Source organism: Phodopus roborovskii, unplaced genomic scaffold (genome assembly GCF_943737965.1).
Source record: "Phodopus roborovskii unplaced genomic scaffold, PHOROB, whole genome shotgun sequence".
NCBI lineage: Eukaryota > Metazoa > Chordata > Mammalia > Rodentia > Cricetidae > Phodopus > Phodopus roborovskii.
The window spans coordinates 30,514,448-30,542,120 of NW_026126433.1; the positions used below are offsets into that span (position 1 = coordinate 30,514,448).

At 41.3% G+C, this 27,673-nt stretch overlaps 1 protein-coding gene across 1 annotated transcript in view; it reads right to left on the reverse strand.

Annotated features, from left to right (window-relative positions):
* Pappa2 (pappalysin 2) overlaps positions 1–4,308 on the reverse strand; it is a 232,006-nt gene extending 227,698 nt beyond the window's left edge. Inside the window, exon 1 of the mRNA XM_051186063.1 lies at positions 3,338–4,308. Coding sequence (XP_051042020.1) covers positions 3,338–4,256 — 919 coding nt within the window. The 5' untranslated portion in view covers positions 4,257–4,308. The remainder of the gene's footprint in view (positions 1–3,337) is intronic.
* Positions 4,309–27,673: the final 23,365 nt, after the last annotated feature.

The window sequence follows — 27,673 nt, forward strand, 5'->3', positions numbered from 1 at the left end:
TCAATGTGCCAGACCTTTAACTGGCTACCTTTGTGAAGAACCCCACCACGGAGCAGTCCCCTCTCTGCTGCCACAGGTCAGATCCAGCAGTGGGAAAAGGCAACTTCAGAAGGTCTAACCTTCCAGAAAGCCCAGAGGATGGCCAGGAAGGAGTCCTGCATTGCCCGCAACCCTCCAGAAAAGCATTCTTGAAACTCATTCTGGAGTCTGACTTGTTTCCGAAGAATGCGGGAACTTAGAGTGCAGGGAGAGGGTAATTCTAGCTGATTTTGTTTTCCTCACTTCTTGCTAGAACTACAAGTTAGTCACAATTCTCAAAAAAAAAAAAAAAAAAAAAGAGCTGCTTAAGCTATTCCAGACAGGCCTTTCCAAAAAAAAAAAAGGACTTATATGAAGTGGACCCCGAGGGATGCCTACATGCCTACCAACAACATTCTGAAAGAAGGTGATTAAATTACAGCCCAGAGGCTGGGACAGGACAGCCCTCAAGGAAATGAAAGACATTCCCCACTTTGTGGCTTCCGAGTCTCCGGTGCATGAGACAACAGTGCCACCTAGTGCCCCGTGTTGCAACTATTCCATAAGGTTCTGTAGCTGTGGGTAGGGGTTTCTTTGGCAGTGGCTGGTGTTGACTAAATTATTTGAGGTCTCTGCTGAGGAGAAAATACCTCAAGCATGGTAGGTAGAGGACTTAAAGGCTGGTTTTAGTTAAGTAGGTGGAATCTGAGGTTTGAAAGCTGTTGGCAGAGTGAGAGCCAAGTCTTTCTGCCTGCTGGCCCACCCTCAGAGTAGCAAGAGAAGTAAGTGCAGCTATAGGCTTATGTGTGTGCTTCTCCCAGCAACTTGAGTTTGCATTGTCACCCTGTGTAATTCAAGTTCCACCATAGTCACCATAGTAGGAACAAATAGTAACAAGTCTGAGGGCTCATGCCAGTGAAGGAAAGACATATGGATTGTGGAGAGATGTGAGTGTAAACTAGTGCAAGGTAGAGGCTCTTCTTACTGAGAATTTGGTGACATCATCATCCTTAGCTGGTCTATTCACAGGTGAAAAGACAATGAGCAGATATGGGTGCTAAATTCTCAGCGGTCCTAAGCCCAAACAATGAAGGCTTTTACCCTACATCTTCCCGTGATAATTTGGACCAGATACAAGGCTGAAGAAAGATAGAGGATAGAACATGGGGAAGACAGGCCTGGTTGCCCTCTACCCTCCAACTTTTAGAAGTATACCCAGAAGGGAAATCCTTGAACACTACAGGAGGCTCTTGGATATGAAGCAAAAGAAACCTTAGAAGCTAAATTGCTGAAGATTTCCTGCCCAATTTTCCATGCTTAGAGAGGCTAAGAGGGTTCCGATGGGCTCTGAAAGAACCTGAATGTGTGCTGTGGCAGTCTGGGCTCCACTGCTGGTGATAGACAGGGAGGCATATGGAGATGAGGGTATGCATGGCAGAGGTGAGGCAAAGAATGCTGGAACTGTAGTCAATTCATGACATCACTATCCTTGATGAGTGTGAGACAGGACTGGAGAGGTAAATGCAGAGGTCAGGTGCCACCTTCCTGTTTTCCAGGACTGGACTTTAATAACCCCGAGCAATAGTGCCTTAGAGCCTCCCATGAATATCCCTTTTGGGTTCTCGCACTCTTCACAACCAGAGAAAAGATCCCAGGTCTCTATGTTTCTCCTGCAGGAGGAAGCATAGTCAAAGCCTTGGGCCTCAATCTAGACCGCAAGCACGCAGTCTCCCTGGCAGATGGGCATTAGGAAGCCAGACTAGGCACCAAGAAGATGTCATCTGGGGGAAACTGCGAAGCTGCCAGCTCCGATCAGATAATCATCTCATTATTTCTTCCATTTTGGCCTCAGAGTAAGGGTTTTCTGCTATTCTCTCTCTGCCCCCAACTAGCTTACAGCCTGGCCCTTTCTCTCACCCCCTCTCCCACCCAAAACTAAAATAAAGCAAAGCCACATGACTGGAGAGTGCTCAGTGTCTGGGAATCCCAGATTCCAAATAAGAAAACTCAGCCAAAGAGGGGAGACAGAGTGTCCACAAGGATGTTCCAGAGACACCCCACTGGAGGAGGATCCTTCCCTCCACTTTTTTTTTTTTTTGCCTAGTCTGCAACTCATTTGGAGGCACTGGGCAACCTGAGTGGGTTTTGTTTGTTTGTTTGTTTGTTTTGTTCTATCCTGTTCTGTTTGAGAAGCTATCAAGTGATTCAGGAATTCTGACATCCCACCCCCCCCCCCCCCGGCACCCTGTCTTTGACATGACCCTCATTGCCTCAATGTCTCCATCAATGAAAAGGAACAAACATGAAGGTGTTTGACTAATCCAGATTGGAGTCAGTGTGTGTGTGTGTGTGTGTGTGTGTGTGTGTGTGTGTGTGTGTGTGTGATAAGCATTTGATAGCTTTTTAGTTATGATATTAACTAATTGGTCTCATTGTGACATTCTCATGCATACACATCATTATGTCCCCACTCTCCACTCTCCCTTGGTGAGGTGTCCAAGAGAATAATGAGACGCCAAAGGATAAAATATACAGTCAAATCCCTCCCTCCTTGCCAGATAGGGAAAAGGGGGGGGGACCAATGACTCTAAACCCAGTTCTTTTCTTTGTCCTTCTAGGTGTTTCTCTGATAATCAAAATAAACACAGGTAACAAGTCCAAGCGAGTGCCTCTGGTTAACATTACAGAGTTGGCCATGTTAAATAAGCTTTCTATAGTTAGGTCTTCACCCCAACCATTAGAGCCAGAAGTCAGGACCCTGACCTCTAAGTGCCTGCCTTCTGCAGTTGGGATGAAGCAATAGGGATCCCAGGACATGAGACAGGTGCTACCTTTCTTCCTAGTTCCAGGGTGGCAGCAGTATTCCCTAGCTGTTTGTACCCAGCTGGGAGTTCCTCACTACTACCATCCTTGGGCTGTCAACTGCTTCCAGAGATGCCTGGATTTCCCATGCTAGACTATGAGAAGCAGGGTGTGACTCCTGTTCCTCCTTCACAAAGAATCCAAGTGCTTCCCTTTAAAAAGGGAAAAGAGCTAAGCTGAGGTCTCCTGAGTACAAGCACAATGTATAGAACTCAGAGAGATCGATAGCGGTAATGATGTCGTGGGTAGGAGTCATCTTTCGTTTGATGGTGCCTGCAGTACTCCTGCTCTGATAAATAAGCCCCACATCCACACATCCCCTCTGGCCAAGTCTTCCTAGCTTTTCTGCTTTATCCTTTTCTCCTTTTTGTTTTCTGTGTCTACCCACAGCTGAAATGGAGCCAGCCATACACCCCCCGGGGACCTGAGAAAGCCCAGGAGTAGAGTTGGACATTACCTGCAATGATGGCTGGGTTGTTCTGTCCTCCCTCTGGTCTCACCCAGGCTTCCACAGTGAACGCCTCCCGGGGAATCTCAGCCAGCACTTCTGGACGCAGCAGCAGCCGCTCCCTCTTCCCAGAGAAGTACAGTACAGGCAATCCTCCTTGGGGGTTAAAGGTCTCTACTCCCCAGGCAGAACCCCCTCCACCATTTTGGATGGTGCCCTCCAACAGACTGTCACTATCTCCATGCTTAAGGGGGTCCTTAGGCCAGAGCTGGAAATCTACAGGGGCATTCTGGGGGTTTCTGCTTATATCTTCTGCCTGCCTTTTCAGCACATGGCGAGGAAGCCTAGACCTGACCTGGCCCTTCCTCAGGGTCTTCTCTGTGGGTCTTTTCTGGTATGCAAAGGTGGTGATGGTGGAGGCAGCAGTTTCGGAGCTTCCCTGAGTCGCAGGCTCACCTAGAGCCTCCTTGGATCCTCCGTTGCCAAGATAAGTGTCATCATCTCTCAGCAGCTCTGATTGCCCAATAGGACCATCCCCTACCCACAGGGCAGCTGGCTGCTCAGACTCCCTCCTCATTTCTGCTGGGTTCTCAATCAGGTTTCGGGGAACCACATTCGGAGCCTGTCTCTCCATGCCTGGTTGATTCCATCCTACATATGGGGTTCGCTTCTTCCATACAGCGTAGGGCCTTAGGTAGCTTTCTGGTCGGCTTGGGTAGACCCCAAAGAGATGATGCTGAGGAGCAGTTCTGGGTCTTCTAATCTTGGTCCCCAACCAACAGCGTTCCCCTCCCAACAGGACCTGGTTCAGCTGTCCCCTCTGGGCCAGGAATTTCTTGCGTGTCCAGCCCAGCTCCGAGTTGGTGGTACTGAAAGCCCACCCAGCCAGGACCACCAGACTGACTCTCAGAACCTTCCAACACATCATATCTCCCTCAGCTGGACCCTCAGAACCAGTGGTCAGCTTCTGGATACCACACAAGAATGAAGGGGGGAAGAGGAAAAGGACACCAGTAGTGGCTTTGAAGTCACCAGAGAAACTGATTCACAAACCAAAGTTTTTCGGCTAGCCCCCAAAATATGTCCCACCTGGCTACCTGTCCTGGGAATTCAGCCAGCCAGCCCCAGTGCTACTGGGCTCCTCTTGCGGGATGTCAGTCCTTAAGAACAAAGTTAACTGCTCTGTGACTTTTAACTTCTTCCCAGAGACCTCAGGCTCCCTTTTCTTCCTCCAGGCACTCCTCTCGTCACTGATACTGGAAGAGTATGTATGACATCAGACAAAATTCAAAGAAACATAGCACCCTAGCTAGTCATTCAAAATAACCCTTTTTCCCTGATATTCTCTGTCTCTTCTTTCTTCCCTAGGAGCTAGCCTCTCCTAGAGCCCATCATCCAAAATATGTTCGACTTAAAGCAAATTGGTAAGAAAAAAAAGAAAGAAAAGAAGACTTTTAGACCAAGACACTATTTGATGCTCTTTACCTAAAAATGCAAAAAATAATCTGGGGCCATAAAAACCCGTGCTGGTACTTAACTCTTTAGATGACCTCAGCCAGGTGTCCATGCAGCTTCCCGTCTGCCTGGGTAGGTGAGCACTCTCTCAGCGTGCTGCTCAGGGTTGTTGACTATTGAAGAGAGGTTTTTTTTAATCCCTGTCCAACTTGTTGGTATGCTGCAAGTCTTTGTAAAGTTTTCTGGCGGCCAGTCTGCTGTTCTCTTGACTAAATGAGGCTGAGAGCCCTTGGTTTCACCTTCTGGGAGTCTGGTGGGTTGCTGGAAAGATGGATAAAAAGAGCAACATGAACCACATATAGGTCAAGGGAGCTGTTCCCTCCTGGTCTTTCCTGTTCCCCTTCTCTCCCTCTCTCCCTCTCTCTGCCTGTAATTATCTTCCTGGCTTTTTCTTTTTTTCATTTAAAGACAATGATGATGTCAAAGCTAATAAGTTTGGTGCATCACTCCACCTACTCCCTGTCCCCTCCTTCTTCTTGAATCCCCACCCCCACCCCCACCCCCACCTCTCAGAGACACAGGGGACAGATGCTCCTCTTGGTTTCCCCAGTAAACATCTCAGGCTTTCTCTCTCAGCAGCTGCAGCCTACACAATCAATAGAAAACAATCAATACTGTTTTGGAGTGTGTCTTTCTGTGTGTAGCCTCTCTCTCTCTCTCTCTCTCTCTCTCTCTCTCACACACACACACACACACATACACACACACACACACACATACAACACACACACTTTGAATGAACCTGGTCAATAAGCTCACACTAGCCTTTTGGGGACCATTCACATCTCTTTCCTTTATCACAAGCCTCCCATATTTTGTTTTCTTATTTTAATTTAGTATTTCAGATTTAAAAGGACAATACCAAAATTCACTTCCTATTGGATGCTAGAGGGAAGGAGAAATCAATTACTCTGCCTTCAGCAGCATTAAATGGAAGTGTCATGTACTCCTAGCACACAGTCTTCTTTCTCTCAGAAGTATCTCAGCCTGAAGTTAGTAAAAGTCACCATATGCCAAGTAAATAAATAAACAAATGATGTGCTTAGAATAAGCAATTTACACAAATGAACAGCTAAACTGAGGCAGCTACATTTTCTTATTATTATTATTGACATGAAATGAATGGCCAAGAGTGGAGGAAGAGAATACCCTAAATTTAACCTCTGTATTGTTTGCCTAGGTGTTAGATGCCAGCTTTCTCGAAAGGGTTTCCATCCCTTACAGGAACATGTGTGTAAATAGAGCACACAGACAGACACATGGACACATACATACATGCAGAGAACAGTTCTGAAATGCAGACATAGGCATGCCTGCCCACAGGTAGTAGAAAATAGGTACAAATATGCACTGAGTCCTCCTTTCAAGCAATAAGGAAAAAAAATCACTTACACTTTTAAAATCACTGCTTCTGTTGCTCATACCTAAACCACACAGCCCACATGCTCAGGAGAAAGACCATCACTCCTTAGCTTTCTGAACTCCTTTACTCCAGCTGAGCAATACAGATGCTGTGTACTGTGTGCCCCATCCCACGTGCACCCTGCCTCCCCATGTAGCATGGAATAGAGCCTCAAAGCCAGTCCCCAAAGATGCTCTCAATTCAGGCACGTGGGTGCTGCTGGGCAGATATCCCTTGGTCCTCGACTGTCCCTTATTCTTTTATCACTTCCCTGGCTCCCTTCACTTTTCTGACTCAGTTTTCCCCCCTTGAAGCAGATCAAGAATAGAAATTGAGACTGGGGGTGGGGACAGAGAAAGCCAAAAAAGCAGAGGAGAGGAAGGAGGGAGAGAGCCAAGAAGGAGAGACAGAGAGAGAGACAGAGACAGAGACAGAGAGAGGATATCAGGAAGAGGTGGCTTAGCTTAAGAGAAAAGATAGGTAAGAAAAGAAATCAACCCCCCCTTACTCCCTTGCCACCCCAAGGACCCTCAGAAAAATATCTCCTACCATTCATTTCAGGAAGGGGGGATAGCACATCAGGGCAAGGTTCCGCCTGCTTTTCTCCCCCTTTGAGTGTGTGGGTGATCTTGCATCCCCTATAGGTCTCTCCTGGCTCTCAGCTGCTAGTAATCCATTCATAAGGTTTCAAGAGGCAACACAAAACTCAGGCTTCCAGTTTAGTTTCTCTCTCTCCCCTTCATTCCTTTGCTCACCACTCTCCTTCAGCTCTTGGCAGTCCAAAGTTTAAAAAAAAATGTTGAACCATTTCTGTGTTTTCCTCCTGTTGTAACTTTGGCTGTGACATCATAACCCTGCCCACCAACACCCCACCTCTCTCCCTTTCCATCCCCCCCTCATCAGCCCCATGCCCCCAAACACTCCCCCCACCCACAAAGAAGAAGGTCTCCTGTCAGTTCCAATGTGTGAAAACACAAAGCTCCTGGAAGGTGCCCCCTCCTTCCCCTCGGTGCCCCTCCTGCCTCCCCCTCCCTGCCTTACCCACCGCTCAGCCCGGCTCTCCAGGCTTTTAACAATGATCCCATCTGTTTGACATGTGCGGAAAGGTGGGCTGGATTCAGATAATCTGTCAAGTGAATCGGATCAAAAACACAGCAACCCCCCTCCTCAATTCCATCACACACACTCGTACAGACACTCACACCCCAAGCGGGAGCAAAAGTGTGAGAGAAGTCAGACTTACACAGCACCCACCCTTGATGCCAGGGAGACAGACACCAAACATGCCAAGGGAAAGCTCAAATTTATACATATATAAATTCTGTTGCTTATTTGTTTATGAGAGACACCCACACCCCAAGTCTCCAACCCCTCTCCCTCAAACCCTGCCACTCCGCAAAGTGCACAGATTTGAAAGCTGGTAGAATCTGTTTTGGAATCTCCAACGAGAGGGTTTTCCCCCCTTTTTATTTTTTTTACTCCAAAGCACTATCTGTGGCGATCAGACTCAAGCAGGGTTGCCAGCAAATGCAGGAGGCCCCTTCTAGGGTACAGGCTTTCAAACCAGCGAAGCTAGAGGGAATGAATTTAAGGACACACAGCAGGAGCTGGCTGAATTCATTTTATTTTGACGGGGTAGTTGGGGGAGGAATATCATTTCTGAAATGCCCAAGGAATGAAGGGAGAGGATATGGATTTCTTAAACAGTTCTTGCAAGAGGAGCGGTGTCTTGGTCTGCAGGTAAATCTAGAAGGCAAGAAATTGGAGCTGTATAAAAGAGGGCTAGGGCAGAGAGGGAGAGCAGAGAAAGAGGAAGAAAGGAAAGGGAGGGGAGCAAGGAGAAGGGATGGGGAGGTGGGCAAGGAGAGAGGGGAGAGAGGGTGATAAGGCAGTGAGGGGGCCAGAGGACAGAGGGGGAGGAGGAGAGGGGAAAGCCAGGGGGAGGGGGAGGGAGGGAGGGGAGCAGGAGGGGGGACAAAAGGGGAAAGGAGTGAGCCGGGAGAGGGAGGGCAGGAGGGTTGGTAAAGAGTAATCTGGGAGCAGGAGGGGACTGAGAGAAGAGTGGGGACCACATGAAACGGGGAAGGAGCAAAGTGAGGGGGCGAGTACATGAAACGTGGAGACCTGAAAGGCAGTTAGAGCCATGCTGGATAAACACAGCAGGGTCACAGGAACAGGTGAAGAAAGCCACTGGAGAATGGGGCCGAGAAAACAATGGACACACAGCGGAGAGACTGCCTCAGGGACAGGGCACATTTTTTAAGAACCAGAGGCCAAGGTTGTCTCCTTAAAGAAGCCCTTCTTCCCCACCCCTCCTGACAGCTTCCCCTCCTCTGCCACTCACTGCACCTTCCTTCACCTTTGCGGCCCTAGCTTGCATCCCCCTGGAAAATTCATGAGTGGAATTCTAACGCCCACCCTCCCTCAAAAACAAACAAACAAACACCTTTTTAAAATCCCTCTCTTTGTTCTAACCACTAAGGGTTCTGGGTCCTCTTATCTAGACCAGGCTGTGTGTGACCATCTATACTTCATTTTGACACAAATTGCTTCCTTCAGATGGCAGGGGAGATTTGCCTGGATTCACTGCCACAGTGGGACTGGTCTCTTCCCAACAGCAGTGTCACCATTAATATTAGGAGGCTCTGAGAAGAGAGAAGAGCCACACTATGCTGGCATCCAGAGCATTAACAGAGAAGGGGGGAGGAGAGAGAGAGAGAGAGAGAGAGAGAGAGAGAGAGAGAGAGAGAGAGAGACCCTTAACATGGTCAGTGATCCTTTTTGACTTCCTAATTCCAAAATCCGAGGGAAAGACTCAGCTGGGAGCCAGCCAAGGAGCATAGTAATAAAAGCCTCCTAGAGCACAACCAAATGCAGCAGCGTCTATATATAGGAGCTGGGTCTGTTTTAGCTACTTGCAGTCTAAAATGACACCCGGAAACAAACATTTCAGCAATATGTTTATTGGAATCCTATTCAGCTGGTCCTGGAAAGAGTGAGCCTCTCTGAAAGACTTCACTAGAAGGTTCAAAAGTGTTGCTTTCTGCTCCTCTGGCTTCGATGCCCAGAGCTGGGAGTCAGTGGCACTATCCTTCACAGGGAAGCTTGACCTTCCCACAGGGTGACCACTAGGAGCCCCTCTTTTTCACGGATGAGGCAAAGACACACTTAGTAGCAGTGTTACTTGTAGCACCTAGCTCCCCTACCCACCTCTGTTGTTGTTTTCCCCCAGTCTCTGCCCCTGTCTTTGCCTGTCTTACCAGGCAAATGTTAGGAAACCAAAAGGGAGATTCAAAGACAGGCTTCTCCCCACCGTGTTTCACATATAGTAAAGGCATTTATTCAATGTCTATTGTTCATACATAGTCTGTAGTTCAGATTCACACAGCACTCAGAAGGGAATGCAAAGGTGGATCTCACACCCCTCCCTGTATATTCAGAGCCAAGAGAAGCACCATCTTCTAATAAAACTGGGTGGTGACCCTATGCTAAATAATCTTATCCCCCCCCCAAAAAATACAATGACTTACAAAGTATCAGTGATATAATTGATCTTGTTGTGAAAACTGCCTTGATGCAAATAGATCAAGGAACTTCACACATAGGTTTGCTTCCCAGAATCCTCAGGAAGTAGTGTGACAGAGGCAGCTTGCCAGAGGTCTATACCCTCCAGTAGCAGTTCCCATTAGGCAGGTAAGATGTGAGCATTGGGACCAGCTTCTAGGGCCCTCTAGGTGATGGAGACTCCAAAAGTAATGTTGGTCATTTTCAGCTCACCAGTAAAGGCCTTACTTCTGCCACTAGGCCTGCCTTTTCATCCTCAACAGGTGATGGTCTATCAAGTGATGAGACTTGAAAACTGGCTTTTCTTTCCACCTAACCACATGTGTGGATGTCCTTTCTTCCTACCTACTTTATTCCCTGATGATGGAAGAGGCTAAGCCATAAATATGCAAATTGTAAAACTACATCCAGGACAAATCACAACTATATTATGCCAAGTGAAAGAAGACAGAATCAATGGGCTATGAACACTGTATGATCCTAGAAGGCAAAACTCAGGAGACAGAGAACAGGTAAGTGGTTGCTGGGAGCTGAGGAATAGGGAAAAAGGGACACAAAGACCGCAGAGCAGTTGGGGGTCAAGGGGCTCTTCTCTAGATTAAATGTAGTGATGAGTGTATACATTCATTAAAACTCAAAGCATGTGCACTAAAATGGATAATGTATCAATGATGGGAAAATGGAGCATATGGTAGAACCTGTGTTCACTCAACATCCCAAAGGTGGAAAAGATCAAAAAAGAGGAGAGCATGCTTTAGTCATACTCAAGGGCCTTACTTTGCCCAAGCTCCCTCTGACATTCTGACATAGATTCTTCAGGGACCCTATAATAGTAGACTGCTTAGAATAGATATCTGACTTATAGTCACAAGCTACATCAACCCAGAGATTCAACAAGCCAAATAACGGAATTCCAAATGAGCATCACCCAATGACTATGGCCCTGCTCTGCCATATAGCTGCCCAACCCTAGATAGATTAATGAGCTAGAAACTTACCTATATTAAGAAATTGAAGAAAAAGACTAATAACTCCCTTAGTGCATACCTCAGATCCTAGAATTTTTCAACCCAATATTGTTCCTATGGTTCTGTCTCCCGTGTGTGTGTGTGTGTGTGTGTGTGTGTGTGTGTGTACATGTCAGTCACTTCCCAGTTCCTATAAGTATGTCAGATACCATATAAGAGTACATCAGCAGTGGGCACCTGTGGCATTTATTTTGGTCTTTAAAGAAAGATGCATATTCAAATATAATGGCATTAAGAGAATAATATGCATAAATGGGGATGGCATGTATAGAGTTTCAGTCATTAGCTTTTTAAGATGTTCTGTGCATATATGCCATTGTCCCATATTTAATAAACATTAGAATGATAGCATTTGTTATTCAAATATTTAAATAGGAAAGGTTTTTAAATTTGATACTGTGCCTCAATTTAAAATTATGATAAATTCTCAAATATGGTAAGAGTATTAATAATAATAAAAACTATTTTTTATTATTAAAATATATCAGGTACTGTTTGGATTTGTGTGTCTGTATGTATCAATTAATTTATTCTTCATAAAACTTTGGCGAGGTAAGTGCTGCTATCTCCATTTTTAAACTAAAACTAACAGCATTAACTGAACATATACTACTTGCTCAATATAATATCATTATAGATCTACTATGAAGCACACATAAATTATCTCACTTAATGGAGCAACTAACTAATGAGGTTCTTGTTCGGTACCTTTTTCTGGAGAGACATAAAGAAAAATCTACTCACCCCATATCATCAATAGAATAAAGTAACCCCTTCCATCCAGCTCCACCATGCTGAGCCAATGAGTGTATTGGGTTTAGGTACCCTAGGATGGGTGGCTCTAAAGAAGGTACATCATCCCATCCCAGCCAACCTTCTACCGCCCATAAATTCTAGCAGCCATCAAGACTTGCACAGCTAGGGACTGGAAAGAATATGAGCTAGAACTTCAGGTGAAGCTTTGGTGACCCTCTTCCTTGCACACACTTCTAAGAAGGAATGTTTAATTTGGTACTGTGCCTAAATTATAAATGTTGGTACTTTCATTAAGATAAAAGTTCCCTTGCTGTTAACATAGACTGTAGTCAGATGTTTCTCTCCCACCCTCCAGTTCCCAAATAACCAACTCAGGGGCTGAATATGAATTATGTATGCTGGGCCAATATCTCAGACCTTTTACTAGCTAACTTTTACATGTAAATTAACCCATATTCCTATTTATGTTTTTCCAAGTGGTGGTACCTGCATTAGTATGGCACATTCATCTCCTTCTCCCTCTGCATTTGGATGGTAACCCTCACCCTGCCCTTCTCCTTCCCATCACCCTTAGTTTGGTTGCCCACTTATACTTTCTGCCTAGCTACTGGCCAATTAGCATTTATTAAACCAAATCAAGTGGCAAATCTTTACAGTGTATAAGAGGATTAATTAAAAAAGGAAGGTTTTAACTTTAAAGTTGTAAGATTATATATAACAAAAACAGTTATCAAATAAGAATTATAGTTACAATATCCACTCTATTTGTATTTGGTAAAATTAGAAAAAAATATTATCCATCTTATCTTTGTTAGTCCAAAGTTTTGTACCTAATATATCTTTTATCATAACTAAAGAAAACTATTAACTCCCTAGTCTTCAATTCAATCAAAGACCCCAAAAGGGTGAAATGTTACCTAATGGCATCCTGCTACCTGGACAATCACCCAAAGTTCTTCTGTAATGTTGGAGCATCCACTGTGACCTACAGGCCTAGCATATCTGACAGACTTTCCTATGAATCAGGGAATTTTGAAGGACTATTCTACCTTGTCCTGGCAAAGTATAGCAGTTGACTTTCTTGCATCCTGCTGGTCCAATTTGGACAGTAACTGTCCACATTTGAGATAAGGGCAGTTTCTTTGCCCACATGACTAGCTTTTGCCACAAAGTAGACAAACTCCATATGGAGTTTCTTCAATGTCCATCATCTTCTTTACAGTAATCGATGCTGCCTGAAGCAGATGTTTCTCATTATCAAGAAAAGTCTAAGCTTTTAAAACATTTTAAGTGCCATATTCTGCAGGTCTTTGAAGTGTTTGAAGGTTTACTATCTATCTGAAACATATCTCTGTATGACCCTGAAAATATACCTAACATGGCTATACGTTTACTACTATAGATGACTGTTTTCCCCCTTTTTTTCCCCTTTCTTTCCTTTTGTTGAAAATTTTTAAATTGAGCAATACATTTTTCCCCACTCACATTTCCTCCTCCCTTCTCCTCTTCTACCCTCCCCCCACCCACTACACTCTCAATTTACTCAGGAGATCTTGTCTTTTCCTCTTCCTAGGCAGATTCATGTATGTCTCTCTTTGTTACCTAGGTTCGCTGTGTTTGTGGCCTGTAGGCTGGTTGTCCTCTGCTTCATGTCTAATACCCCCTCACAAGTGAGTATATATTATAATTGTCTTTCTGGATATGGGTTACCTCACTCAGGATGGCGTACTCTAGTTCTGTCCATTTGTCTTCAAATTTCAAGATGTCATTTATTTTAAGCACTGAGTAGTACTCCATTGTATAAATGTATCACATTTTACAGATGACTATTAATCTGTATTTCTTAATCATATATTACATTTTCAAATGAGCATATGAACATAATACCCCAAACAAGAGTAAAAATATACATACAGTATAACAAAATTAACTTTAAATAAACCAAAAGCATACCAATATGTGAGATTAATAATTGTTTGTAGATGAAAGTAGATTCAATAATCTACCCTTTTATCCTATATCCCCTTTTCTTTGCTTTGCTTAGTTTTTTTCATGACCATTATCCATAATAACTTGTAACCAACCCCCCTAAACTATGATGAACATTCATAATTTACTTTTGGGGATGTGGACATAGTTCTCTAGACTACCTCCTCTTGATTGGGGGTTGCTGGTAATCTTTGGGGGTCCCTGAGAAAAAATAGGATTATGGTCAAGTCCTTACTGGAGTTCTGTGATGATGGATCATCTCAGCCAACAGTCTTGAAGCTCTTCTGGATGCAGAACTCAGAGAAAACTGAAACAAAGGCACTCTGAGATGTTGGATCATCTTGGCCATCCATTAACATCAGAGATTTTTCATGGGATCTTCCTCTATCAAACAAGATTTTTTTTTTTAGCTCAGAATGAATCTAGCACCTCTTATTTCCTATGGAAATAAAAGCAGAAACCCTTTCCCAAAGTAACATATCACTTGACTTAAATATTTTTTTTAAAAATATAGGTTGATTTAATCTAGCAACTTTCATAATCAAATGTCTCTGCAGTTATTATTTGTTCATTAACAGTCAAAAAACTCTACAGGCAAGACAATAATATACATAATCCAGACTCTCCTTGTGTTTTCCATCTTTAGTGATGTATTATATTTCTTTTTATAAAAATAAAAATGAAGAAAGAACCAGAGCTGATAGAATGAATATATAGATTGAAAGGGGATTTATTAGCCCAGCTTATAAAATGCAAATCAAGTAGTCTAACAATGGCTATCTCACTGTCTCCCAACAGAAAGGCCTGGAATGTGGTAGTTACTCAGTTCATGAGTTTGGATGTCAGTGGTACAGTCCTAATCTTGCCCAGGAGTCCTGGGGATTTCTTGAGAGCTGCTGCTTTTCAATCTATGTTGGAATCCTGAAGAAGTTGGATTTAATACCAACTGCAGCAACAAGATAGATGAAGTTGACTGAGAGGGTGAAGGTAAGCAGGCAAAAGCAAAGTTTCTTTCTTCCATGTTCCTTTATTTGGGTTGCCACCAGAAAGTGTGGTCCACATTTAGGGTGGGTCTTTCTCCTTTAAATCATCTGGTCAAGAAAGTCCCTCATGGGAGCATCCAGCAGCTTGGATTTTAGTTGAGTCCACATGTGGTTGAGTTAATGATTGAGATAAGACATCACAATGTAGGTATGGAATCTTCCTATGATGGTGGAAATAAATTAATGAGAATAATAACATAACCTAGTATAATATATTGGTTAATATGAGACCGAAAGTGAAAATTACCTGCAAAGGTTTTGTGCAGTTCCCAAATGCCTGTGTAGAGGACAATAGGCATAATGTATAGACATCTGGAAAAACAAGCCCATACAGAGCAGGGTTTTTGCAAGTGACTTACATGATGTAGCTGACATAAAGCTTCCACATCACCAAAATTGAGTTATAACATCTATCATATTGTTCAAAAAGTGATAAAATATTATATATAAGCTGCATTGCACTAGGCTAGTCATTGAGAAGTGCATGAGGGATAGTGGTGATGGCCTAACTTTGTGACCCACTTCCACATGTAATCTAAAGTTTTAGAAAATTTTGACTCAGGGTGTGGTGCAGAGGGGACACAGGCATATTTAATGCATTTTTAACTGGTTATTTCATTGTAAGTAAAGAGATATTTGTATCTGTTTTTGAGGTGCTGCCCAAATATATACTCACAAAATAATGAAGATTCTAGCCATGCTTTTAATGGTTTATGGTCAAAGGGCTGAACTACATAAGCCCCAACAGTGTGTGTACCTAGTGTATTCAGAAGGATGTACAGGACACCTTTCTATCAAGTAGTCATCTTCATAAGTGTCATATGGAAAGCTCATTCTTTTGTATTGAGTGTCATTTCACTCCATTCCTCTGGATAGGTATTGTTCTGGCTAGTTTCATGTCAATTTGACATAAGCTATAGTCATCTGATAGGAGGGAACCTCAACTGAGAAAATTACTCCATTGCTATCAGCTGTAGAAACACTTGTAGAGCACTTTCTTAATTAGTGATTGATCCAGGAGGCACAGCCCATTGTGCATTGTGCCATACTTGAGCTAGTGGTCCGGGGATCCGAGTAAGCCATGATGTGTAAGCCAGTCTGCAGCACTCCTCCATAGCCTCATAGCCTGTGCACCAGCTTCTGTCTTCCAGCCCCTGTCCTTTCTGAGTTCTTGTCCTGACTTCCTTTGATAATGAATATCGATGTGGAAGTGTAAGCAAAATAAACTATTTTATAATCAATTTGCTTTTGGTCATAGTGTTTCATCACAGCAATAGTAACCCTAACTAGGCCAGAAACAAATTACAAATACTATCAAAACTCAAATCATGTTAGCCCCCATGCCAAGTAGGTGATTACATATTTTCACTGGAAAATGTCAGTTAAAAGAGCCATGACTAACACAGGCTCTAAGAAGTTCCTAAGCTATGCAAAAAGACCTTAGAAGCCATGGTGGTGGTAGTTGTATTGGATACAGGTGTTTTCCACGTTACTCCAGATATATTCGGCTTATGATATTTGGCCTGAACTGAATGAGTCTGCTGCCCTGGCCATGTGGCTCAGATTTCAGAGTATGTGCTGAGCCCATCTTAATCAGTATTTCAGCAACATCTTGACATTTCAACTGGGTCTTTAGTGAAGAGTTGGGTCTTACCTCCAGGAAATTAAGCACAACACAGTCTTTAAGACAGTATTGCTACTTTCATCACAGTAGAGTAGGAAAAGTAACATAAAAATATCCCCCAGACTGCTTCTCATACATGTTTGGGAGAAAAGTATGGACACAATGAACTGTAAAAATGTTGTTATTTAGTCTTGTCAAATGTCTGAATGAAATATTGCCAGATGCCAAGAACAAAGCAGCAAGCACTCCACATAGTGATTGGGAGTTACCAGACCAAATGCTTTTAAACAGGATGTTGTTGTTGTTTGATGTTTCCCTTTGAAACTTGTTAAAATTAAAACATAATTACATAATTTTATTGCTCCCTTTCTTACTTGCAACCCCTCTCTTTAACCTCCTCCCCCTCCAACTCTATCAAAAATCCTTGGTCTTTTTTCTTTGTTTCATTACTATTGTGACATTGTGACATATATATATATATATATATATATATATATATATATGCAAATATATAAATACAACCTGCTGAGTCTATTTAGTCTTGTGCTGAGAGCTATCATGGAGATATAGCAGGTAACAACTAGTGTTCAACAAGCCAACTCACTAGATGAGTGATTCCATGTTGAAGAGTTCCACTAGGCAAAGTCCATGATTTTTCTGGCTATGGAGATCTGTTGTTTTCTGTCTGTAATTTCTCTCACATACTACTTAATTTCTTCCTAAGACCTGCATTTCTTCCCTAATAACTTCTATGGGTGTTTTCTCACTGCTTGTGTTTTTATCTCATGTACATATTCCATCTAATGAGCACAAATATAGCTGTGGATGTCAGGAAGATGATTTCTGCTTAAACTGTATAATTTTTGCCAAATAGAAATAATACTAGAATATTTTTCATAACTCAGACAAACATAGGAGAATTCTCAGCTACAAAGACAACCTTTTACACCTTTAGATAAGACCTTAGTACAAATTCAAAGCAAAGTGGTTGCTGCAAGAGACAAATATCTGGTTGCTCCCAGAGACAAATTTCCAGGTGTTTTGTTGATACAAAGAGCTTGAAACAACTTTAGTAGGCAAATCCTTGTCTAGCAACTGAGACTTTCTGCATGACTCAATATTATGTCTGAAAAGAGCTTTGTGCATGGCCAAGTGTTACTTATCTGCTGATCAATGTGATATTACTAAGAGAAACTTCATGACTTATCATGTGTCATGAGAATGGTTCAGGCCCTGAAAAATGTAACATATTGTGCAGAGTTTGGGTATGAGAGAGGTGGGGGAAAGCAGAGCAAGGGTGGTGGTGCAGAGAAAGAAAAATGTGGAGGCTGTAGAGAGGAAAATAGAGAGAAGCTGCCGAGTAGAGCAATGAGAAGGGATATAGAGCTATTGAGAAAGCTGTGAAGAGAGAATTTTTCAAGATGAAGGAAAAAGGAAGTCATCAGAAAAAGTGTGTTTGTTTCCCTTTAGATAGAGAATTTTAAGTTCTTGACACATTCATGGACTTTAGTTTGCATATTCTGGGTAATAACTGGAGGCTGCATCCCCAGTTAGCCATAGTGTTGGTTATTTATATATGTTTTCAGGGATGACTACTCAATATTAGACAACTAATTAGAGATTCATCTCTGAAAAAAAGACTAATTTCCCCTCTTAGCAGTTTTTAATTTCCTATATAGATTTTTATCTAGGGATGAGGCCTCATGAGATTTTCCCCTTATATGTTAGTATATCTATTGGCATTGTTCTGTTGAAGTTCCATAGGTATAGCTTCCTTGTCATTTCTGAGAGAAAATAAGGCATTCCTGGTCATTTGACTCCTACAGTCTTTCTGCCTCCTTTTCCATGATGTTCCATGAGCCTTGGGTGTTGTAGTTGTATCCAAAGAGCCCATAATCAGGCTTTCTGTAATGATCTCCATCTATAGCTGAAAGGCACTTCTTTAATGAGAGGTGAGAGATACACCTAATCTGTTGGTGTAAGAATAAGTATTTAGAATGTAATTAAGAATTATATTGGCTTAAGATAGCATCAGTAGTAGCTTGTCTTCTAAGATCCATGACCTCACTAGACACTGGTAGTTGACTGTTTCTAGTAACAGGCATGCTTTCCCTCTTGTTGGGCAAATTTAAGTCCAATTAGACAGCTGTTGACTACCAAGATATAAATGCTAATATTGAACCCTGAATGATATCTTGCCATGTTGGTCATTATTGTGGTTCATAGATATCACAGCTGGCTAAGACCATTGATAGCTTTCCCTCCTTGGCAGCCCCCGTATAACTCCTTCCAGTACTGTGAGACTGTCTTCAGTCTCTTATAAGTGTGCCTTTCAAAGAGTGTGCTTTCAGGTCACATTGAGTTTGACTCTTATGCCCCAAACATGTGGTAACTTTAGAAAGATGTATGTAGGCCAGGTGATGGTGGCACACACCTTTAATCCCAGTACTCGGGAAGCAGAGGCAGGCAGATCTCTGTAAGTTCAAGATCAACCTAGTCTAAAAGAGCTAATTCCAAAGCCACAGAGAAACCCTGTCTCAAAAAAAAACAAAAAAACAAAAAAAAAAAAAAAAAAAAAAAAAAAAAAAAAAAAAAAGGAAGAAATGAAGAAAGAAGGGAAGGAAAGAAGGAAGCAAGGAAGATGTATTTAGCTTCAACTTCTGGTAGAAAAAAAGGATTAAAAAATAATCTACATTATTTTGGGGCTCTCTTGGACTTCCCTGAGAATAAAGGTTTTAATGAAATTTATGAGATTTCAAGGGAAAGGCATATGTAAAGAAGTAATGACACTTTACTCAAACTTTAGTATGGCATTTATTACAATGTCTTCCTAGTGACCCTGCAAGTCAGTCTAGGGTAGAGATTGCAAGTATCTATGTATTCTCAGAAAGTTCAGTTATGGAAACAAAGAAAATATTCTTATTTGGAGAGAAGAGAAGCAAAACACCTTTTCTTTGCATCTTACTGTTGAAGAGCCTGGGATCTTTTCTAGAAGACTAAATCTTGATCTGAGGGCAGACTGTGGGCTACTCCCCACAGCTTTCCAGCAGACTTATGACAGAGAAAAAGCATTTAAATACGAAATGGCTATCTATTCTTCATTTCTCCTTCCAACATCAGGTGCAGCTGAGGCCTCACTTGAAAGAAAACATGGTCACATCCAAAGTGTTCTGTTACTTCCTCTCCAGCATGAGACTCCAGAAACCCAATAGATTGGCAAGCAGGAGATTTAATATTCAAAACCTTTCAATTGTTACTGTGGGAAGCAGCAACATTCACTTCCTAGTGCAAAAACCTATCCATAAGCTCAAAGTGTCTAAGTGTGCCATCCATAGCATTAAGAAAAACACAATAGACACTCAAGTAGAGTTTTAACTTGTATGGAGTCTTTTCTCTCCCAGAGATCTCCCTTGTATATGCATATGAGCTATTTGAGTGTATGGAACCTACTCATTCATCTTTGTGTCCCTAAAGCCTAGAACAGAGTTTGAGCAACAAACAGAAGCTACATAAATATTTATGGAACTGAAAAGACCTAGAATCCATGAGACAGGCTATGCTACAGAACAGGCCACCATGATCTGAGCGTTACTGTGCTTCACTTTATTTTCTTAAGCTCACTCTCAGCAGTCTTATTACCATTTAGTTGCCCCACAATGCATTGAGCCCCACTCATGCCCTATATTCTATATAGACCTTGAAAAACTCATATGATGACTGAAGTGACACAGGCATGAGCCCTGTAAATTCCAAGGTCTGGATGGTCTCCACCTGCCTAGTAGAAAGAGCGCTCTAGTTTTAGAACAGAAAGAATTTGGTGAGAGGCTGTTCAAGAAGGGCAAGACAGACTTTTTCTGGACACCTGGTAAACGTGAAACCCAGTTGCATTCATCAGTGCCTGAGCCTGGGGTCTAGCCAAAACATTAACATGGAGGTGAAAGGAAAAGGACTCAGTGATGACTGAAGTTGCCTCAAGAATCTGAGGGATAATCCGTAAAGGTTATGTCCACAGTCATAATTTTACCGAAGTTTTTAAACCTGTGGGGCCAAGCAAAAACAGACTGAAACTTTTAGAACCAGAAGGCTTCTCTTATGAGTGTGCCTTTCAAAGATCTGTGAATGAAGAGCTGGCAAAAAGGTTTATAGGTGGCTGGAGTTAGTAAAAAAGTTGTCCGGTGATGTGGTTAAGGGACTTTGGAAAGAGATTCCCTGAGTGTGGATTCTGCAGAGGGAATTTGGGCCACCGTGTGTGGCAAAGCACAAAGGATGATACTGAGAAAAGAAAAGTGATGCACAAAATGAATACGGGAGGCTATACATTTCCTTCTACCACTCATTTCTAGGAGAAATAGCTAGGGTTTGTTCAGAAAGAAACATGGGCTTTTCAATCACAGGCCCATGTGTGGGAGAGACATCTAGAGCCTGCCATTGTTACTTAAACTATCATTTTGACTTTGGACAAATGCCTCTACTTTCTTACAATATGGTTTTACTTAACATCACATGCTTTAGAAAATTTTAAATAAGACGATGAATGAAAAACCCATTGTTCACTCTAGACACTTAGCACAGGCTGGTACCATGTGAATAGTAGGTTCTAGGGATCTTCTAAAGGATATGAGGATCAAGGAGGGGTGGGAGAAGCAGTTCTGCTACTCTGTCTGGAGGCGTGAATAGAAGGAGGGGAAGATGAGAAATGCTGAGACCAAAACAAGATCTGAGACACTTTGAGTCACTGAGGTGAGATGGTGAATATGAAGAATTGAGGCAAATCTCTGTCAAAGCTTCGGGAGGAAAGGGAAGAAAGAAGGTGATAGAAATAAAAGGAAAACAAAGAAGGGAGGAAAGCAGGCACATTGCAGAATATTACTTCAACTGTGTAAAGATGTGCTGCTTTTGTTTATGCTGCATTTGGTTAGTTATGTAAAGATGTGTTACTGTTTCATCTTGCCTGCCTAAGGACATGATTGGTCTAAAAAAAAAAAAATAGAAAGAAAGAAAGAAAAGAAAAAGAAAAAGAAAACCTGAACAGCCAGTAACTAGTCAGAGGCAGTGCTGGGGCAAGCAGAGAGAAAAGGAGAGTCAGCCAGCCAGACATGGAGGAAGCATAGATGAGGTAAATGAGCCTTAGGACAGCAAATAGATTAGTAGAAATTGGTTAATGTAAGTTATAAAAACAAAAAAGAAAAAGAAAAAAGCCAGCTAGATACAAGCCTAAACTAAGACTGAGCATTCATAACTAATAAGTCTCAGGGTCATTTTTTGGGATCTGGAAATCTGAGAAACTCCTGCTACATTTGGCCTGAATTTCCACATAGGACCCAAGAAAGAAAGAAAGAAAGGGGGAGAAGGAAGAAAGAAGAGAAAAAAAGCAAATATGGCTCCTTAAAGAGGCTGTGTCATATAGTAAGCACTTGAAGCACCTAATCTGCCAGTGAAACAGTGAGCTAACTTCCTAGCACTCCCAGTTAAACACAGATCTCAGACAGTCCCGTGAGCTTAAGGCTTGACTCTCATGACTAAGGAGGGAGTGAAGCCAGCCACCAGAGCTGCAGCAAAGGGCCTAGTTACCACTTAGCAATTTAGGGTTTGGCTCCACATCAAAAAAGGGTAGAGACACACAATAAAGACAGGTCCAGATGTAAATAAATAAATAAATATTTTTTAAAAAAAACTCTAAACAGGTTACAGTGTGTATAAAAATGTATGAGGGTTAAGAAAGAAAAGAAAGTGGGTATAGACAGTCATAGGTAAAAATAATGTCTTTAAAGAAAGTGATATAAAATAACAAAGTCAAAAAAAGATGGGAAATATACAGGGAGTCTATATCCTATATGGTGTCGCATTGACGTTGAATTTTTGAATGTCAATGAGAAAATAATAGCTGCTGAGAAACATTGGAATGTAAAAGAAATTGCTGAATTAAACCAGCCTGGAGACATTAGGGATGCCTTAAGTTTAAGATGGAATTCAGAAAATGTATTGCACTGGGGAAGACGTTATGCTTTTACCACTGGAAAGGAAATGCTGTGAATTCCTTAAAGGTTAGTAGAGATCAGGTTTGACTGGGGGAGACTTCCTGAAATGTTACCTACAGACAAAAAGAAATAAAGCAAGAAAAATTACAAGACAGGTGACATATATATTGATCTCTCTGTATGGGAATAGTTCTAAGACTGGACAACAACTGTTACAACTAGTTTTTCCAGGACTTGACCATTATCTCAATTTTCTCAGGGTCTCCTAAAGATGTTGTTACCCTCAGACAACAAGAAGCAGTCTAGAGATCACTATACCCGCATTCTAAGAGGTGGGGTGGATGATTTTGGTCATTCAGTGAGTTATGGATATTTTCATAATTTAGAGGGATATAGGAATATAGGCTAACAGGACAACTAACAACCTCAAATATTTTACATTGGTATTGATTTTGGTATATTGATACAAATTTTATTTTTATTATACTGTATATATGTTTCTACTTTTGTTTGAGGGGTTTTACTTATGCAGCTCATTTAAATATGCAATATATAGTTTAGAAATATAAATTAGTAGTTAATCATCTATAATAATCAAACTTGTAGTTATGTTAAGTATGTTTTCAAGGTAAAACAGATATATTGTAAATAGACAGGTTATCTTCAAATGCTTCAGAGACCTACAGAATAGGCCATTTAAGATGTTTAATAACCTAATGCTTTTCATGACAATGAGACATGTCTGGTCCTGCCAGAGCCAATCTACTTCATAAAAGGATGATAGGCATTGAAGAACCCTCATATGGCATTTGCTTGCATTGAGGCAAAATTAGCCATTTGGGCAAGAAACTGTCCTTGCCTTGACTACTGACAGTATGCTGTACAAAATTTCTGCTTCATAGAAAAGCCTGTTAGATATTCTGCAGGATAAAAAATAAAAAAAGACTGCTGAACTTTGCCAAAACAAGGCAGAAACGTCATTCAAAACCCTGCTTCATAGAAAAGTCTGCCATATATTCTAAGCCTGTAGGCCAAAGATAGATGCCCCAACATTGCAGAGGAGCATTGGGTGACTGTCCAAGCAGCTAGATGTCACTATCATTTCTATAGTTTTGGAAGTGTACTTACTGTTTACTCAGATAATATTATCCTTGTGATGTCTTTGATGAAGTTCAAAGTTATAGTTACAGTTTTTCTTAGTTATGATAGAAAGTAAATTAGGTACAAAACTTTGGACACATCAAGATAGGTAATAGAGTATTTTCTCTGAATTTGACAAATGCAAATGGACTGGATATTGTAAGTATAATTCTTTATAATTTTTCTTATTAGATATAGTTTTACTATGTTAAAGTTAAAAACTTTCATTTTTACTTAGGCAAAAGGAGGAAATGTGAAATATTAGTTTAACTACATAAAGATACATTATATTTGTTTATGTTATGGAATATTTAACTATATAAAGGAGTGTTATTTTTGTTTATGCTGCAATTGTTAACTATGTTAAAATGTGTTGCTGTTTTACCTTGCCTGCCTAAGGCATCTGACTGGTATAATAAAAAGCCAAATGGCCAATATCTAGACAGTAGAGGGATAGGCAGGGCTGGCAGGCAGAGAGAATAAGTAGGAGGAAGAATGTAAGCTTGAGAGAGAAAGAGGGAGATACCACAGACCAGCCATCCAGGCAGCCACCAACTAACCAGACAAGGAAGAAGCAAGGAAGTAGGACATACAGAAAAAGCCCCACGGTGAACAGAAACAGGTTTAAATAAGTTATAAGGGCTAGTGGGATAAGCCTAAACTACGTCTGAGTATCTGTAACTAATAAGTCTCCCTGACATGATTTGGGGGCTGGTGGCTTGAGAAAGGCATCAGGCTCTGCAGAATTGTTAGACTTGCAAGGAACTCAGACAGACAGACAAACTCATAGCACTTGGGATTAGATTACACAGGTTTGGGGAAACAAGGACTTATAGGGGTCCAACCAGAGGTTAAAAGGCAGGAAGAGCCAAGTCAGATCATGGGTTTACACGGTTGAAGTCTCAGATATCACAGCATTAGCAAACAAAGATACCTCATTTAAGACAAGGTTGCTTTCTATGTAGACAGGCAAGGTTCTCAGACACACAGTGGCAAAATGCAGCAGATAAAACTTTTGGTTAAGCTATTCACGACCTACTTTCACTGGAAAGTTAGGGAGCCATTTATTCTACATTTAAAAGTAAATAAAGTACTTACATCTTCCCAGATTAATTTTGCTTATTGATTTATTGGTGTCATAGAAAGAACCTGCATGTGTGTGTGCTTGTACGTACACACACACACACACACACACACACACACACACACACACACCTTTTCTTTGTCTTGTTAGCAAAATGCCAACAGATGAGTTTTTAAGTGCTAAACAAAGAACTTGATACATGGTTAAGGTGAAAGGCATTATCTAGTCAATATACCAGAATCTGCTGTGTCTAATAGACATATAGGAATTTTTAAATGAAGCAGAATATGGAATGTCTTATGCTCAGCCTGTATTCAAGTAACTCACATAAAATGTATGCTAGATGAAATGGCTGGAGAGTTACTCAAGTCCCAAGTGAACCACTAACAGAAGATGAAGAGATAAGGTACTGATGACAATACATGAGTACATTCATTCATTTGTCCATGCCCTTGGATAGGATATGATTAGGAGAACCAATGGGAACCCAGTGAGTCCGTACTAGGGAGCAGAAATACTCAGAGTAAAAGAAGAATTCAATTTCAAATACAATTGCTTTAATTGTAATTGAAACAAGTCAATTACAAAATTGTTTCTATAGTTGCTTATCATTATTGTCAACACCAAGAAACCTGTAAAGAGATAACTTTTTAAGACAAAACCCCCAATGAAAATATCTGCTCCACTTCAGTGGGGCTATGCAGGCAAACAGTGTTTCATGCAGGTTATGGGCATGAGCAAGACCATGTGTTCAGAGTTGATTCTCGAGCTGGTGGAGAAGCACCAACCAGCACTCTCCTGTTCCTCTATCAACCTGAGTACAAGAAATGAGCAGTGACTGCCAAAAGGGGTGCAAAGCATGGAAAAACAAGGGAGGGCACACTAAACAATGGTGATAAATGACATCAAATTCAGAAATATTGGACATCGCATATACAAAGGAAGCAACAGACCCCAGTTAGTGCACTGAACAAGTAGTAAGAAGAGGAAAATCATCATCACCTGACTAGGATTGCAAACAAAAGAGAAGAAGTTCCAGAAGAAAACACTGAAATACCAAAATTTTATGTGACAGATCTGTGTTCTATTCGAAACAGATACTGGAGAAGAGGATCCACTTTACCCATTAAGCTGCGACAAAGCAGTGGATCAATGCTGAAAGAAACACTTCCATCAAACAGCTTTGCTGAGAAGAGTGGAAAACATTGGCAGTATTACCAAAGACTCTCCCTACTTTGACTAAACAGGCACCAATGCTGAGAACCACACAAACACCCCACAGGAGTAGACTGGGCCAAACATAAATACACTCAGGCACAGGCTGAAAAGCAGCTTGAGCCCTGGAAAGGTGTTAATATACAATTTCAAAACTAAATTCAAGCAAGGAAGGGTACCTTTAGACCCTCAGACACTGACATCATGGATGTAAATTTGACCATCTGGTACATACAGGACACAGGAGCTGGCAGGATGAGCATTATGTGAGAGATCACTATGTTGGGTAGAGAGAAAACCCATTGCTGTTCAGGAATTCAATTACAGAGGGAAGATGGATTATACACAAGTAAATCTGAACTAGATGGATTGAACTCTAGAAAGATAAGAAGCTTGTCCATCTGCCAAGTTAGCTGCAAAAAAAGAACTCTGATAGGAAAACTAACTTTCACTTCAGAAAAGCAAGGAACACTGGCAGAAGTTGCAGTGTTTTTATTTTTTATCCTATTTACTATTTTGTGTAACTAATTTTCACTAGTTTTTAGTTCTTATGCTTAATTAGGTTTTATGATTGTTTTATTGGTTTGGTTCTATGCTTGATTGGGTTTTATGATTTATTGCTTTTCCCTATCCTTTTGCATCCTCTTCATTCATTTTACCTTCATCACCATATATGCTTTTACTCTCATCCCAACTCTTCTTTTGCCCTTTCCTGGTTCCCTCCCCTTTAAAAATTCTTAATTGTAACGTTTTATCTTTAATAACATTTAAAATATCATTCATCATAACAGTAGCCTAGGTCTTTTGTCCCTAGCCTTATTGCAGATGTAATTAAAGTACCCATTTAGTTTTTATTGCATCTTAGTACCTTTGCTGGGTTTGTTCCCAGCCAATTGCCCCTGCTTTCACCTCACCTCTAAGTAGTAGTGGAAACATAAGCCAAAGTTAGGACTACTCACTAAAGAACTGATATAAAATAAAGCAAAGGGAAAGTCAAACAATAAAAGTGAAAGATACATTCATCCAAAACATCCAAAATCACAACATAGAAACAAAAATTATAAACAAGCAAGCCATTGCAGCACATCCCAAATCCCATAATTCTCCAATAACAGAAAACAAAAATAGTAATAAAATAACTGAAATGTCAGACGAGAAATTCAAAGTTCTGTTTTTTACAAAAATGTTCAATAACTTTAAAGAGGGCTGAAACAAGTTTGTAGTAAGGAAATCAGTTCAGAACCTAGATTACTTAAAAAGTCAGCAGAATTGAGGAGAAATGCAGCAACACAGAGGAAGGATTCTGTAAGGAAATTGAGATTCTGACAAAGAACCAAAGAGAAATCTTGGAAACAAAAGCTAATCGACCAAGTAAAAGACACAGTGGGAAGCATTACGGACAGACTGGATCAAATGAAAAAAGGAATACCAACTATGGAAGACAAGGCTGAGGAATCATTGCATTTGGATAGCAATAAAGAAAATAATGAAACATTACCTTGGCAATCAATTAACACTAAGAATGAGCAGGTTGTATTTATATATCTCACTATGTAAATAACATTATATAATAATTTAAGAAAAATAAACCATGAATTTGAGAGAGACCAAAAAGAGTACATGAACGTGATTGAAAGAAGGTGTCTTAGCTACGGTTTCTATTACTACGAGGAAACTCCATCAACAAAAAGCAAGTTGGGAGGAAAGAATTTATTTGGTTTAAACTTCAGCATTGCTGTTTATCACAAAGTCAGGACAGGAACTCAAATAAGGCAGGATCCCAGAGACAGGAGGTGATACAGAGAGTGTGGAGGGGAGCTGCTTACTGACTTGCTTCCCCTGGCTTGCTCAGTCCACCCTCTTAGAGAACCGAGGACCAACAGACCAGAGATGACATCACCTACCATGGGCTGGCTCCTCCCACACAAATCACTAAATAAGAAAATGACTTAAAGCTGGATCTCAATGAGGCATTTCTTCAGCTGAGGCTTCTTCCTCTGATGCTTG